Here is a 13,723-nt window from a genome sequence, read left to right on the forward strand (position 1 = left end):
AGGAATAAGGGCAGAGCGGCTTTCACTTCTCCTCATCCTCGCTGCTAACCGGTGTGTAACATCATGACAGGCAGCCGCGTCACCGTCTGCCGGGAGGGGGGGGGGTGACTTACTGCGGAGCGTTACTTAGTCGCCGTGGCCCTGTATATAATGAGGGCAGAGTATTTGTCGTCCTGTAATTAGTTTCCATACGTTACATTAGTGAGAAGCGCATCAATAACTCGCAGCCATAGAACATTTATTCCTCCAGCAAAGTCATAACCATTTACAGCAAAGTGAACATTTGTGCTGCCAATAAACGGCATAAACGCCAAAACCGATCCCCGGTACCTATAACTCCTAATGTACGGCAACAACAATTATTAATAATTCAATTTAATGGAACGGCCTAAAGTGAGCGATAAAAGAAAGCGCAGCGAGGAGACTGAACACGGTCAGGGCGGAGGCGCCGATCACAGGGAGAGAATGTCACGGTGTCTATGGAGACGTGTCCCGCGTGGTCCTGTCACCGCGGACATCGCGGAGCTGCTACAGGAAGGAAACATAGACATGGTTATATACTGTATACAGCGGCGGCTCATCCCCCTCCCTCCATTGACAAGACAAGCTCCATGTGTACGGCGGAGCGGCGAGGAATAGCTGGCGGTCCAGTGTTCAGCTCTGCTAAGTGTATGGGCAGCTGAAGGGACAATCCGCCGCCCAGCCTCTCCCCTACAATTAGTCTTGTGAAGCCGCAATCAATCTGCAGCAAAATGCAAAAAAATAAAGAACCGCTGCCACGGTGACTGCAGCGACAGCGCATTATTCAGTGGCGGGGACGTACCTGCTGCAGGAATGCGATCTGCGTGCGCAGCGCCTCGTACGCGCCCTCCATGTTCTCCTCTTTGTAGGATTCCAGATCTTTCTTCAGCCTGAGTGCAAAGAAACAGAGGTTCACGAGGCGGCGGAACGCAGCGCTACAGACGTGGCCGGCGCCTCTCACGCCACCGCTGACAAAAACAGTGAGAAAGCACCTAAAGGGGAGACAGCGCGGATCGTACCAGCACTTCTCTAAACTACGCACATGGAATAACGTATTTGGCGCTTCTCTTCCTTGCACCGCCTAATAGTCGATGTTTACAGCAATAAGTAGTGGCAGAAATGGCGCACGTGTAAACTTGGCACATTTTATAACTTCTCTTGGATGCCGCCCTGTGGGGGGTTAATGTAAAATATGTGTAAAGCGCATGTAACTGTGGCGCACGCCCTGTACTTGGTATAGACAAGACCCTGCACCCGGGCATCTTGGGACATTTATTAACCGAGGAGCGGCTGGTGTTTGAAGTTGCTTACATGTCTCCCCCATAAACCTGTGTCCCTCTAGTCCGATTCTGCCCCATCATAAGTACAGGACACCTCGAAATATAAAGACCACAGCCGTAATATTACCACAATACACCGGACCGGTAACTCCAGGACTGACCAGGGGCAAGAAGACGATACACATTACGACCGGTGACTCACAGGTGACGTGTTAATTGATTGGAGTCACTTTCCCCGTCTTTTTCCATCTCACCCAGAGCAGCAGAAAAGCCTCTTCCAGCTGTGACGTGCCAATGCAGATTTTACACCATATACCTCGCATGACAGCCACAATGCAAACAATGCCCCTATGGCAGCCACAATGTCCCTATGGCAGCCATAATGCCCCCATGACAGCCACAATGCATTGAATGCCCCTATGGCAGCCACAATACCCCCATGGCAGCCACAATGCATCGAATGCCCCTATGACATCCAACATGTCCCCATTAAAGCCACAATTCCCCAACAGCTACAATACTCTATTGACACCCACTTTGCCCCCATAACAACTACAGTCCCACATACTAGTTCCAATAGCAACTACAGTGCCAACATTCCAACCACAATTCACCGTGTCATCCATGGTGCCCCCTAAACACTGGCTGCGCCAGCAGGTTTATCAGACATATGTGGCACATTGCCCAGCACTGGCCATGTTCTGACGCAGGGCACACCTAGCCATCCTAAAGTTGAACTTCCGGTGAAGTATAGCGGACATGGGCACTGATCGCCCTCTGAGTTACACTGAGTGACACTGGAACAGGAAGCTCTTGGTGACACGGGACATTGTTGCTCAGAGACAAAGCCTCAGTTAGAGCCGGGGCAAAGTGGCAGTTCCCTGCGTTAGTCCTGTCTCAATAACTTGGCCAAGGCAAAGTAGTTTGTTGGCGCCCTCCCCAGAACCCAAGATACATGCTGCACCAGCCCTAGCTATGCCACTGACCACAGCTCCACCTATGCCACTGACCACAGCACCAGCCCCCACCCCCATCTATGCCACTGACCAAAGCTCCACCTATGCCACTGACCACAGCTCCCCCTATGCCACTGACCACAGCTCCAAATATGCCACTGACGACAGCACCAGCCCCCACCTATGCCACTGACCACAGCACCAGCCCCCACCCCCATCTATGCCACTGACCACAGCACCAGCCTCCTGATGTCATCAGACCAATCTGTCATAACAGTGGTCGTCACCTCCAAGTCCATAAACCGCATAGACGCTGGCACGGATGAGCGGCACTGTGGCTGCCAATTAAAGGGAGAGGCTAAAAGCAGAAAAAGGCGGGTCTAGAATATGGAATATGAATGGGGCCCCTCATAGCCCCAGGAGCCCATAGAGACCCTTGTCTGGCCCCAGATACAGGAATCAGTGTTTTCCGACTCCATGGATCATGCGTCTATAGAACGGCTGTGAATATTATATTACAGGAGCTGATGTGATGTTTTCGCATAATTTCGCAGTTTTACATATAAAATGATTCCTGAAATGTTTTCATCGTGTTTTACCTTAAGATCTAATCATCTCACAATTGCTTTTCTCTCTAATCTCTGCGGCTTTATGCAATAGCTGAACATCAGAGTGATGCAGAGTATAGAACATAAGCTGGAGGGCCGGCGTATAGTGGGGGAGGTAAGGGATCTCAGGTCAGGGGCTTCAAGGGTTTACATATAGAGACATGTAATAGAGGGGAGGGTCCCCCAGCCAGGACAGATGATCAAGCAGCAGGGACCCCCATGATCAGCTCATTGTTTTGGGATCCTCAGAATGAAAATCTGTGATCTAACTTGGCGCCGCGGAGGTGGGGGGGGGTCAGATTTCACATACACACTGCTATAAAACCGGAAAATCCATGATAAAGGACGGCAAGACTGATCTCCTGCTCCCGGCAACATGTTTGAGGATTAGCAACCAAACATTCTATTTCTCATATGAAACATTTCTTGTAGTCTGGGATTTGGGATAGAGAATAAAAAGTAAAACACCAGGTCAGCAGCAGGAGTCCATGCAGAGGTGAGGCCAGGTACGAGGAGAGGGCCGGGTACGAGGAGAGGGCCGGGTACGAGGAGAGGGCCGGGTACGAGGAGAGGGTCGGGTACGAGGAGAGGGTCGGGTACGAGGAGAGGGTCGGGTGCGAGGAGAGGGTCGGGTGCGAGGAGAGGGTCGGGTGCGAGGAGAGGGTCGGGTGCGAGGAGAGGGTCGGGTGCGAGGAGAGGGTCGGGTGCGAGGAGAGGGTCGGGTGCGAGGAGAGGGTCGGGTGCGAGGAGAGGGTCGGGTGCGAGGAGAGGGTCGGGTGCGAGGAGAGGGTCGGGTACGAGGAGAGGATCGGGTACGAGGAGAGGGCCGGGTACGAGGAGAGGGCCGGGTACGAGGAGAGGGCCGGGTACGAGGAGAGGGCCGGGTACGAGGAGAGGGCCGGGTACGAGGAGAGGGCCGGGTACGAGGAGAGGGCCGGGTACGAGGAGAGGGTCAGGTACGAAATGAAATCTGGTACGACACAAGGTCAGATACAAGATTAAATCAGGTACAAGGTGGAGGTCAAGTACGAGGAGAGGTCATGTCGGAGGAGAGGTCAGGTATGAGAGGAGGCCAGGAACGAAATCTGGTACGACACGAGGTCAGATACGAGATTAAAATCAGGTACACGGTGGGAGTCAGGTAAGAGAGGTCAGGTAGGAGGAGAGGTCAGGTAGGAGGAGAGGTCAATTAGGAGGTGGGCGTCAGGTACGAGGTGGGGGTCAGGGATGAGGTGAGGTATGAGGAGAGGTCAGGGACAAGGTAAGGTCAGATATGAGGGGAGGCCAGGAACGAAATGAAATCAGATACGAGATTAACGGTATGTTCACACGCACTGTTTTCAGACGTAATTCGGGCGTTTTACACCTCGAATTACGCCTGAAAAAAACGGCTCCATTACGCCTACAAACATCTGCCCAGTGCTGTCAATGGGTCTTATGATGTTCTGTTGCCACGAGATGTCATTTTACGCATCGCTGTCAAAATGCGGCACATAAAAAGACGCACGCGAAAAAGAAGTGAATGTCACTTCTTGGGACGTTTTTGGAGCAGTTTTTCATTGACTCCATTGAAAAACAGCTCCAGTATCGTCCGTAAAAGACGCCGGGAAAAACTTATTTTCAGACGTATTTTGCTACTGCGTGAACATACTAAGTCAGGTACGGGGTGTACGAGGAGAGGTCATATACGAGGTGGGGGTCAGGTAAGAGAGAGAAGTCAGGGATGAGGAGAGGAGCGGCGTCACACATACAGGAGGAGCGGCGTCACATATACAGGAGGAGCGGCGTCACACATACCGGAGGAGCGGAGTCACACATACAGGAGGAGCGGCGTCACACATACCGGAGGAGCGGCGTCACACATACCGGAGGAGCGGCGTCACACATACCGGAGGAGCGGCGTCACACATACCGGAGGAGCGGCGTCACACATACCGGAGGAGCGGCGTCACACATACAGGAGGAGCGGCGTCACATATACAGGAGGAGCGGTGCCACACATACACGAAGAGCGGCGTCACATATACTGGAGGAGCAGCGGCGTCACACATACAGGAGGAGCGGAGTCACACATACCGGAGGAGCGGCGTCACACATACCGGAGGAGCGGCGTCACACATACCGGAGGAGCGGAGTCACACATACCGGAGGAGCGGCGTCACACATACCGGAGGAGCGGAGTCACACATACCGGAGGAGCGGCGTCACACATACCGGAGGAGCGGCGTCACACATACCGGAGGAGCGGCGTCACACATACCGGAGGAGCGGAGTCACACATACCGGAGGAGCGGCGTCACACATACCGGAGGAGCGGCGTCACACATACCGGAGGAGCGGCGTCACACATACCGGAGGAGCGGCGTCACACATACCGGAGGAGCGGCGTCACACATACCGGAGGAGCGGCGTCACACATACCGGAGGAGCGGCGTCACACATACCGGAGGAGCGGCGTCACACATACCGGAGGAGCGGCGTCACACATACCGGAGGAGCGGCGTCACACATACCGGAGGAGCGGAGTCACACATACAGGAGGAGCGGCGTCACACATACAGGAGGAGCGGCGTCACACATACCGGAGGAGCGGCGCCACACATAGCGGAGGAGCGGAGTCACACATACAGGAGGAGCGGCGTCACACATACAGGAGGAGCGGCGTCACACATACAGGAGGAGCGGCGTCACACATACCGGAGGAGCGGAGTCACACATACCGGAGGAGCGGCGTCACACATACCGGAGGAGCGGCGTCACACATACCGGAGGAGCGGCGTCACACATACCGGAGGAGCGGCGTCACACATACCGGAGGAGCGGCGTCACACATACCGGAGGAGCGGCGTCACACATACAGGAGGAGCGGCGTCACATATACAGGAGGAGCGGTGCCACACATACACGAAGAGCGGCGTCACATATACTGGAGGAGCAGCGGCGTCACACATACAGGAGGAGCGGAGTCACACATACCGGAGGAGCGGCGTCACACATACCGGAGGAGCGGCGTCACACATACCGGAGGAGCGGAGTCACACATACCGGAGGAGCGGCGTCACACATACCGGAGGAGCGGCGTCACACATACCGGAGGAGCGGAGTCACACATACCGGAGGAGCGGCGTCACACATACCGGAGGAGCGGCGTCACACATACCGGAGGAGCGGAGTCACACATACCGGAGGAGCGGCGTCACACATACCGGAGGAGCGGCGTCACACATACCGGAGGAGCGGCGTCACACATACCGGAGGAGCGGCGTCACACATACCGGAGGAGCGGCGTCACACATACCGGAGGAGCGGCGTCACACATACCGGAGGAGCGGCGTCACACATACCGGAGGAGCGGCGTCACACATACCGGAGGAGCGGCGTCACACATACCGGAGGAGCGGCGTCACACATACCGGAGGAGCGGAGTCACACATACAGGAGGAGCGGCGTCACACATACAGGAGGAGCGGCGTCACACATACCGGAGGAGCGGCGCCACACATAGCGGAGGAGCGGAGTCACACATACAGGAGGAGCGGCGTCACACATACAGGAGGAGCGGCGTCACACATACAGGAGGAGAGGCGTCACATATACCGGAGCAGCGGCGTCACACATACAGGAGGAGCGGCGTCACACATACCGGAGGAGCGGCGTCACACATACCGGAGGAGCGGCGTCACACATACCGGAGGAGCGGAGTCACACATACAGGAGGAGCGGAGTCACACATACAGGAGGAGCGGAGTCACACATACCGGAGGAGCGGCGTCACACATACAGGAGGAGCGGAGTCACACATACAGGAGGAGCGGCGTCACACATACAGGAGGAGCGGAGTCACACATACAGGAGGAGCGGCGTCACACATACAGGAGGAGCGGCGTCACATATACAGGAGGAGCGGCGTCACATATACAGGAGGAGCGGCGTCACACATACAGGAGGAGCGGCGTCACATATACAGGAGGAGCGGCGTCACATATACAGGAGGAGCGGCGTCACACATACAGGAGGAGCGGCGTCACACATACAGGAGGAGCGGCGTCACACATACAGGAGGAGCGGAGTCACACATACAGGAGGAGCGGCGTCACACATACAGGAGGAGCGGCGTCACATATACAGGAGGAGCGGCGTCACACATACAGGAGGAGCGGCGTCACACATACAGGAGGAGCGGCGTCACACATACAGGAGGAGCGGCGTCACATATACAGGAGGAGCGGCGTCACATATACAGGAGGAGCGGCGTCACATATACTTCTCAGTAAGGGGAACAGCAGCTATTACAGAAACTCATTTGGCATGAAAAACGCGGCTCTGAAGATTGAGATTTTCTGCTTATGAAACTTAACATAAAATTAAATTGCAAATATTTGTGAAATGCGCTAGAACGGCGGCCCTCCGGCGATCCATCACGGGTGTACGGCATCGGTTCAGGTCTGGCGGGTCTGTTCCCGGACGTGATTTATAGGGAGCGCAGATTCATTTCAGTCTCGCTGCTTCCAGTGATGACTTTGCTTTGTGGCCGGTCACATCAGAACCATCAGCGAGGTCTGAGCTGTGAGGGAATGTTCACACGCACTATTTACGGATGTAATTCGTGGAGCGGTTTTTCTATAGAGTCAATGAAAAACGACTCAAGACGTGACATGCGCTACTTTTTCGCTGACTTTTCTTTACGCAGCCATTTTTTTTAAAACTGCCACATAAAAAACGCCCCGTCGGAACAGAACGCCGTATTTCCTATTGAAATCAATGGGCAGATGTTTGGAGGCGTCGGATTCCGATTTTTCAGCCGTTTTTCGGGACGTTTACGGCAGAAAATAAGCCGTGTGAACATACGCAGAATGGAAAATCCGCTCCGTCTCCTGCGCACACAAAAGCGACTGGTCAGAGCCGGAGCCCGGGAGATAATGACAGGCAGGGACGGGAGAGATCACATGACAAAATGAGGCACTAAAGACCGTGGCGAGGGGTCCGCCGGGGAGCGGCAGAACGGTCTTCAGGCGCCACCACCAAAGGAAACGGATTTCAGGGTAATAAACGCTCTGCTGCCACTAACTGCGCGGGAACGAGAATGTAATACTGAGGGACGTCTTGTCCCGCGCTCCAGTCATACCAAGAGCTGCAGTCACAAATCTGATGTCACATCATGTCTTATACTCCAGTCATACCCAGAGCTTCAGTCACAAATCTGCTGTCGCATTATGTTTTACGCAGACACTATTTTGTTACATCAGGTCATAAGCAACAGTCCCACCCAGAGCTGCAATCCTAATTCTGCTATCACATCATGTCTTATAATCCAGTCACAACAGGAGCTGCAGCGTGGATGAGAGTGAATAATAATAATAATAATAATAATCTTTATTTATATAGCGCCAACATATTACGCAGCACTTTACAATGTAGAGGGAACATGAAAACAATATCAGACATTACATAGTGACAAAGTTAATTTACAATTCAAACCTGGGGAGTGAGGACCCTGCTCGCAAGAGCTTACAATCTATGAGGAGAGGAGGACCCTGCTCGCAAGAGCTTACAATCTATGAGGAGAGGAGGAGAGGAGGACCCTGCTCGCAAGAGCTTACAATCTATGAGGAGAGGAGGAGAGGAGGACCCTGCTCGCAAGAGCTTACAATCTATGAGGAGAGGAGGAGAGGAGGACCCTGCTCGCAAGAGCTTACAATCTATGAGGAGAGGAGGAGAGGAGGACCCTGCTCGCAAGAGCTTACAATCTATGAGGATATAAGGGAGACACAAAGTGTAACAGTGTTTGTTCTGTACAATGGTCCGGCCATTTTTATACACATGCGGTGGTAACATAAAGCTGCATGAGCCGGTCACCAGCCACTATCCGTGTATGACGGACATGAAGAGAAGGAGTGTGAGGGAATCTTATTCTGATGACTGATCTATAAGGAGGGCCATGAAAAGGAGTCAGATTAGGGAATTTTATAGGCCTGTCTAAATAGATGTGTTTTCAGGGCACGTTTAAAACTGTGGATATTGGGAATTAATCTGATTGTCTGGGGTAGCACATTCCAGAGGACGGGTGCAGCACGAGAGAAATCCTGGAGACGGTAGTGGGAGGTTCGGATTATGGAGGATTTTAATCTAAGGTCGTTGGCAGAACGTAGAGCCCGAGTAGGGTGGTAGACAGAGATGAGGGAGGAGATGTAAGGAGGTGCAGCACTGTGGAGAGCTTTGTGGGTGAGAGTAATAAGTTTGAATTTTATTCGGAAGGGGATGGGCAACCAGTGCAGTGACTGGCACAGATTAGAGGCGTTGGTATAGTGACTGGCACAGATTAGAGGCGTTGGTATAGTGACTGGCACAGATTAGAGGCGTTGGTGTAGCGGTTGGTCATAAAGATGAGCCTGGCTGCTGCATTGAGGATAGATTGGAGAGGGGAGAGTTTAGTGAGGGGAAGACCGACTAGTAATGAGTTACAGTAGTCAAGACGAGAGTGAATCAGAGCAACAATGAGAGTTTTGGCAGTTTCCTCCGTAAGAAAAGAGCGGATTCTGGAGATGTTTTTGAGGTGAAAATGACAGGAGCGTGAAAGTGATTGTATGTGAGGAGTAAAGGAAAGATCTGAGTCAAAAATAACCCCGAGACAGCGGGCGTGCTGCTTAGGAGTGATGATAGAGACAGCGGGCGTGCTGCTTAGGAGTGATGATAGTGCCACACACAGAGATGGAGACATCAGGTTTAGGGAGGTTAGTAGATGGTGGGAACACAAGGAGCTCAGTTTTAGAAAGATTCAGTTTCAGATAGAGAGAGGACATGATGTTAGAGACAGCGGACAGACAATCACTGGTGTTCTGTATTAGAGCAGGGGTGATGTCACGGGAAGAGGTATATAATTGGGTGTCATCAGCGTAGAGATGGTACTGGAAGCCAAATCTGCTGATGGTTTGTCCAATAGGAGCTGTGTAGAGAGAAAAGAGGAGCGGACCTAGGACTGATCCCTGAGGAACCCCGATATCAAGGGGAAGAGGAGAAGAAGTGGAACCAGCAAATGACACACTGAATGAGCGGTCAGAGAGATAGGAGGAAAACCAAGAGAGAGCCGCGTCCTTGAGGCCAATAGAGTGGAGCATGTTAAGTAGGAGTTTGTGGTCTACAGTGTCAAAGGCTGCAGAGAGATCCAAAAGAATCAGGAGAGAGGATTTACCGTCCGATTTAGCCGCCAAGAGATCATTTGAGACTTTAGTAAGGGCAGTTTCTGTGGAGTGTAGAGTGCGGAAACCAGATTGTAAGGGGTCAAGAATGGAGTTAGCAGAGAGATAGCGGATAAGGCGAGAGCAGACCAAGCGTTCCAGGAGTTTGGAGATGAAGGGCAGATTAGAGACTGGTCGGTAGTTGGCAGCGCTGGATGGGTCAAGTGTTGGTTTTTTCAATAATGGGTTTATAATGGCATGTTTAAAAGCGGAGGGAAAGATACCAGAGGAAAGAGAGAGGTTAAATATTTTAGTGAGGTGACTAGTGACAGCTGGGGAGAGGGACTGGAGGAGGTGTGAGGGGATAGGATCACTAGGGCAGGTAGTAGGACGAGAAGAAGAGAGGAGCCTCGAGACTTCTTCTTCAGTTATTGGGTCAAATGCTGAGAGTGAAGAAGAGGGAGTGTGGGGGGGAAGGGGATCCATGTTACTAGGGGACTGGGAGATAATATCATGCCGGATGTTGTCAATTTTAACTTTAAAATAATTGGCCAGGTCTTCAGCACTGAGATCTGTGATTGGCGTCTGCACTTTAGGACTAAGGAGGGAGTGAAAAGTATCAAAGAGGCGTTTTGGATTATTAGATAGTGTGGAGATGAGAGAAGTGAAGTAGACTTGTTTGGCGCGGTGAAGGGCAGAGTTGTAAGTTTTGAGCATAAATTTGTAATGGAGGAAATCTGCATCCAAATGCGATTTTCTCCACAGTCGTTCGGCACATCTCAAGCACCGGTGAAGAAAGCGGGATTGAGGCGTGTGCCAGGGTTGTCGTCGTCTTTGTCGGGTGGTTCGGAGTGTAGGGGGGGCTGCTTCATCCAATGCATTTTTGAGAGTGTTGTTATAAAGTTTGGCAGCCAGATTGGGACAGGAGAGGGAAGAGATAGGGGACAATGAGGACTGTAGACTGTCTATGAATTTCACAGTGTTAATGGCATGTAGATTTCTGTATGTCTGATACGTAGGGATGACCTGAGGAGGCAGAGAATATTTGATAGTAAAGGAGAGAAGATTGTGGTCAGAAAGTGGGAGAGGAGAGTTAATAAAGTCAGAAACTGAGCAGAGCCGGAAGAAGACCAGGTCAAGTGAATGCCCGTCTTCATGTGTAGGAGAGTTAGTAAGTTGTGACAGACCGAGGGACGAGGTTAAAGATAGAAACTGGGAGGCAGATGAGGAGATTGGGTTATCAATGGGGATGTTGAAGTCACCCATGATGAGAGTGGGTGTTTCAGAGGATAGAAATTGTGGAAGCCAGGCAGCAAAATGATCCAGGAATTGGCGGGGTGAGCCCGGTGGGCGGTAGACAACTGCCACTCGGAGGGGAAAAGGGTGAAAGAGTCTGAGGGTGTGGACTTCAAAAGAGGGAAATGTGAGTGAGGGGACCGGGGGAATGACCTGGAAAGTGCAGTGTGGGGAAAGAAGTATACCTACTCCTCCACCCTGCCTGTTCTCAGGTCTGGTGTATACCTACTCCTCCACCCTGCCTGTTCTCAGTTCTGGGGGCATGAGAGAACTGGAGACCACCATAAGATAGAGCAGCAGGGGAAGCAGTGTCAGACAGGTGTAGCCATGTTTCTGTAAGAGCCAGAAGGTTGAGAGAGTTAGAAAGGAATAAGTCATGAATAAAGGTGAGTTTGTTGCACACGGACCGAGAGTTCCAGAGAGCACAGTTAAAAGAGACAGGAGAAGACCTACAAGGAATGGCAAGAAGATTTGCAGGGTTTCTATGTGTGGCAGGTAAGTGATTGAGCTTGGCAGAAGAAAAGGGAGGCCCAGGGTTGGGAGAGATGTCCCCTGCAGCTAGTAGCAGGAGAATGCAGAGAGACAGCAGATGGTTCTGTGATTTATGAGAGCGTGTTTTATGTTGGGCAGTGGGATGAGATGGGTTAAGTTGACTGAGGAAAGTGAATAGTGAATGGGAGCTGTACATGGGTGAGGCCAGGATAGAAGGACTGATGCGGACTGTGTTTGGGCAAGTCTTAAATGGGCGATAGGATTGAAAACCAAGAGCAGCTATAATGATGAGAGCGGTGGCAAACATGTTTGTTTACAGATAGTTAGAAATCTAATATTGAGAGCGTGGGCTAGTTTGTCTGGTTTGGTAATGCAGCTTACCTGTCACTGACCCTGTGCAACTGCCGTGTGTAACTGCCGTGTGTAACTGCCGTGTGTAACTGCCATGTATAACTGCCGTGTGTAGCTGCCGTGTATAACTGCCGTGTATAACTGCCGTGTGTAGCTGCCGTGTGTAACTGCCGTGTGTAACTGCCGTGTGTAACTGCCGTGTGTAACTGCCGTGTGTAGCTGCCGTGTGTAGCTGCCGTGTGTAGCTGCCGTGTGTAACTGCCGTGTGTAGCTGCCGTGTGTAACTGCCGTGTGTAACTGCCGTGTGTAACTGCCGTGTGTAACTGCCGTGTGTAACTGCCGTGTGTAACTGCCGTGTGTAACTGCCGTGTGTAACTGCCGTGTGTAGCTGCCGTGTGTAACTGCCGTGTGTAACTGCCGTGTGTAACTGCCGTGTGTAACTGCCGTGTGTAACTGCCATGTATAACTGCCGTGTGTAACTGCCGTGTGTAACTGCCGTGTGTAACTGCCGTGTGTAACTGCCGTGTGTAACTGCCGTGTGTAACTGCCGTGTGTAACTGCCGTGTGTAACTGCCGTGTGTAACTGCCGTGTGTAACTGCCATGTGTAACTGCCGTGTGTAACTGCCGTGTGTAACTGCCATGTATAACTGCCGTGTGTAACTGCCGTGTGTAACTGCCATGTGTAACTGCCGTGTGTAACTGCCGTGTGTAACTGCCGTGTGTAACTGCCGTGTGTAACTGCCATGTGTAACTGCCGTGTGTAACTGCCGTGTGTAGCTGCCGTGTGTAACTGCCGTGTGTAACTGCCGTGTGTAACTGCCGTGTGTAACTGCCGTGTGTAACTGCCGTGTATAACTGCCGTGTGTAACTGCCGTGTGTAACTGCCGTGTGTAACTGCCGTGTGTAACTGCCGTGTGTAACTGCCATGTGTAACTGCCGTGTGTAACTGCCGTGTGTAACTGCCGTGTGTAACTGCCGTGTGTAACTGCCATGTGTAACTGCCGTGTGTAACTGCCGTGTGTAACTGCCATGTATAACTGCCGTGTGTAGCTGCCGTGTATAACTGCCGTGTATAACTGCCGTGTGTAGCTGCCGTGTGTAGCTGCCGTGTGTAACTGCCGTGTGTAGCTGCCGTGTGTAGCTGCCGTGTATAACTGCCGTGTGTAGCTGCCGTGTGTAGCTGCCGTGTGTAACTGCCGTGTGTAACTGCCGTGTGTAGCTGCCGTGTGTAACTGCCGTGTGTAACTGCCGTGTGTAACTGCCGTGTGTAACTGCCGTGTGTAACTGCCGTGTGTAACTGCCGTGTGTAACTGCCGTGTGTAACTGCCGTGTGTAGCTGCCGTGTGTAACTGCCGTGTGTAACTGCCGTGTGTAACTGCCGTGTGTAACTGCCGTGTGTAACTGCCGTGTGTAACTGCCATGTGTAACTGCCGTGTGTAACTGCCGTGTGTAACTGCCGTGTGTAACTGCCGTGTGTAACTGCCATGTGTAGCTGCCGTGTGTAACTGCCGTGTGTAGCTGCCGTGTGTAACTGCCGTGTGTA

General features: G+C 52.4%; 1 protein-coding gene across 1 annotated transcript in view; it reads right to left on the reverse strand.

Annotated features, from left to right (window-relative positions):
• Window positions 1-221: 221 nt before the first annotated feature.
• The window catches only part of CCDC172 (coiled-coil domain containing 172), a 52,440-nt gene continuing 38,938 nt past the window's right edge, over window positions 222-13,723 (reverse strand). The window contains exons 7-8 of the mRNA XM_075842739.1: window positions 824-911; window positions 222-528 (exon numbers count right to left, since the gene is read on the reverse strand). Coding sequence (XP_075698854.1) covers window positions 478-528; window positions 824-911 — 139 coding nt within the window. The 3' untranslated portion in view covers window positions 222-477. The remainder of the gene's footprint in view (window positions 529-823; window positions 912-13,723) is intronic.

Source organism: Rhinoderma darwinii, chromosome 11 (assembly GCF_050947455.1).
Source record: "Rhinoderma darwinii isolate aRhiDar2 chromosome 11, aRhiDar2.hap1, whole genome shotgun sequence".
Taxonomy (NCBI): domain Eukaryota; kingdom Metazoa; phylum Chordata; class Amphibia; order Anura; family Rhinodermatidae; genus Rhinoderma; species Rhinoderma darwinii.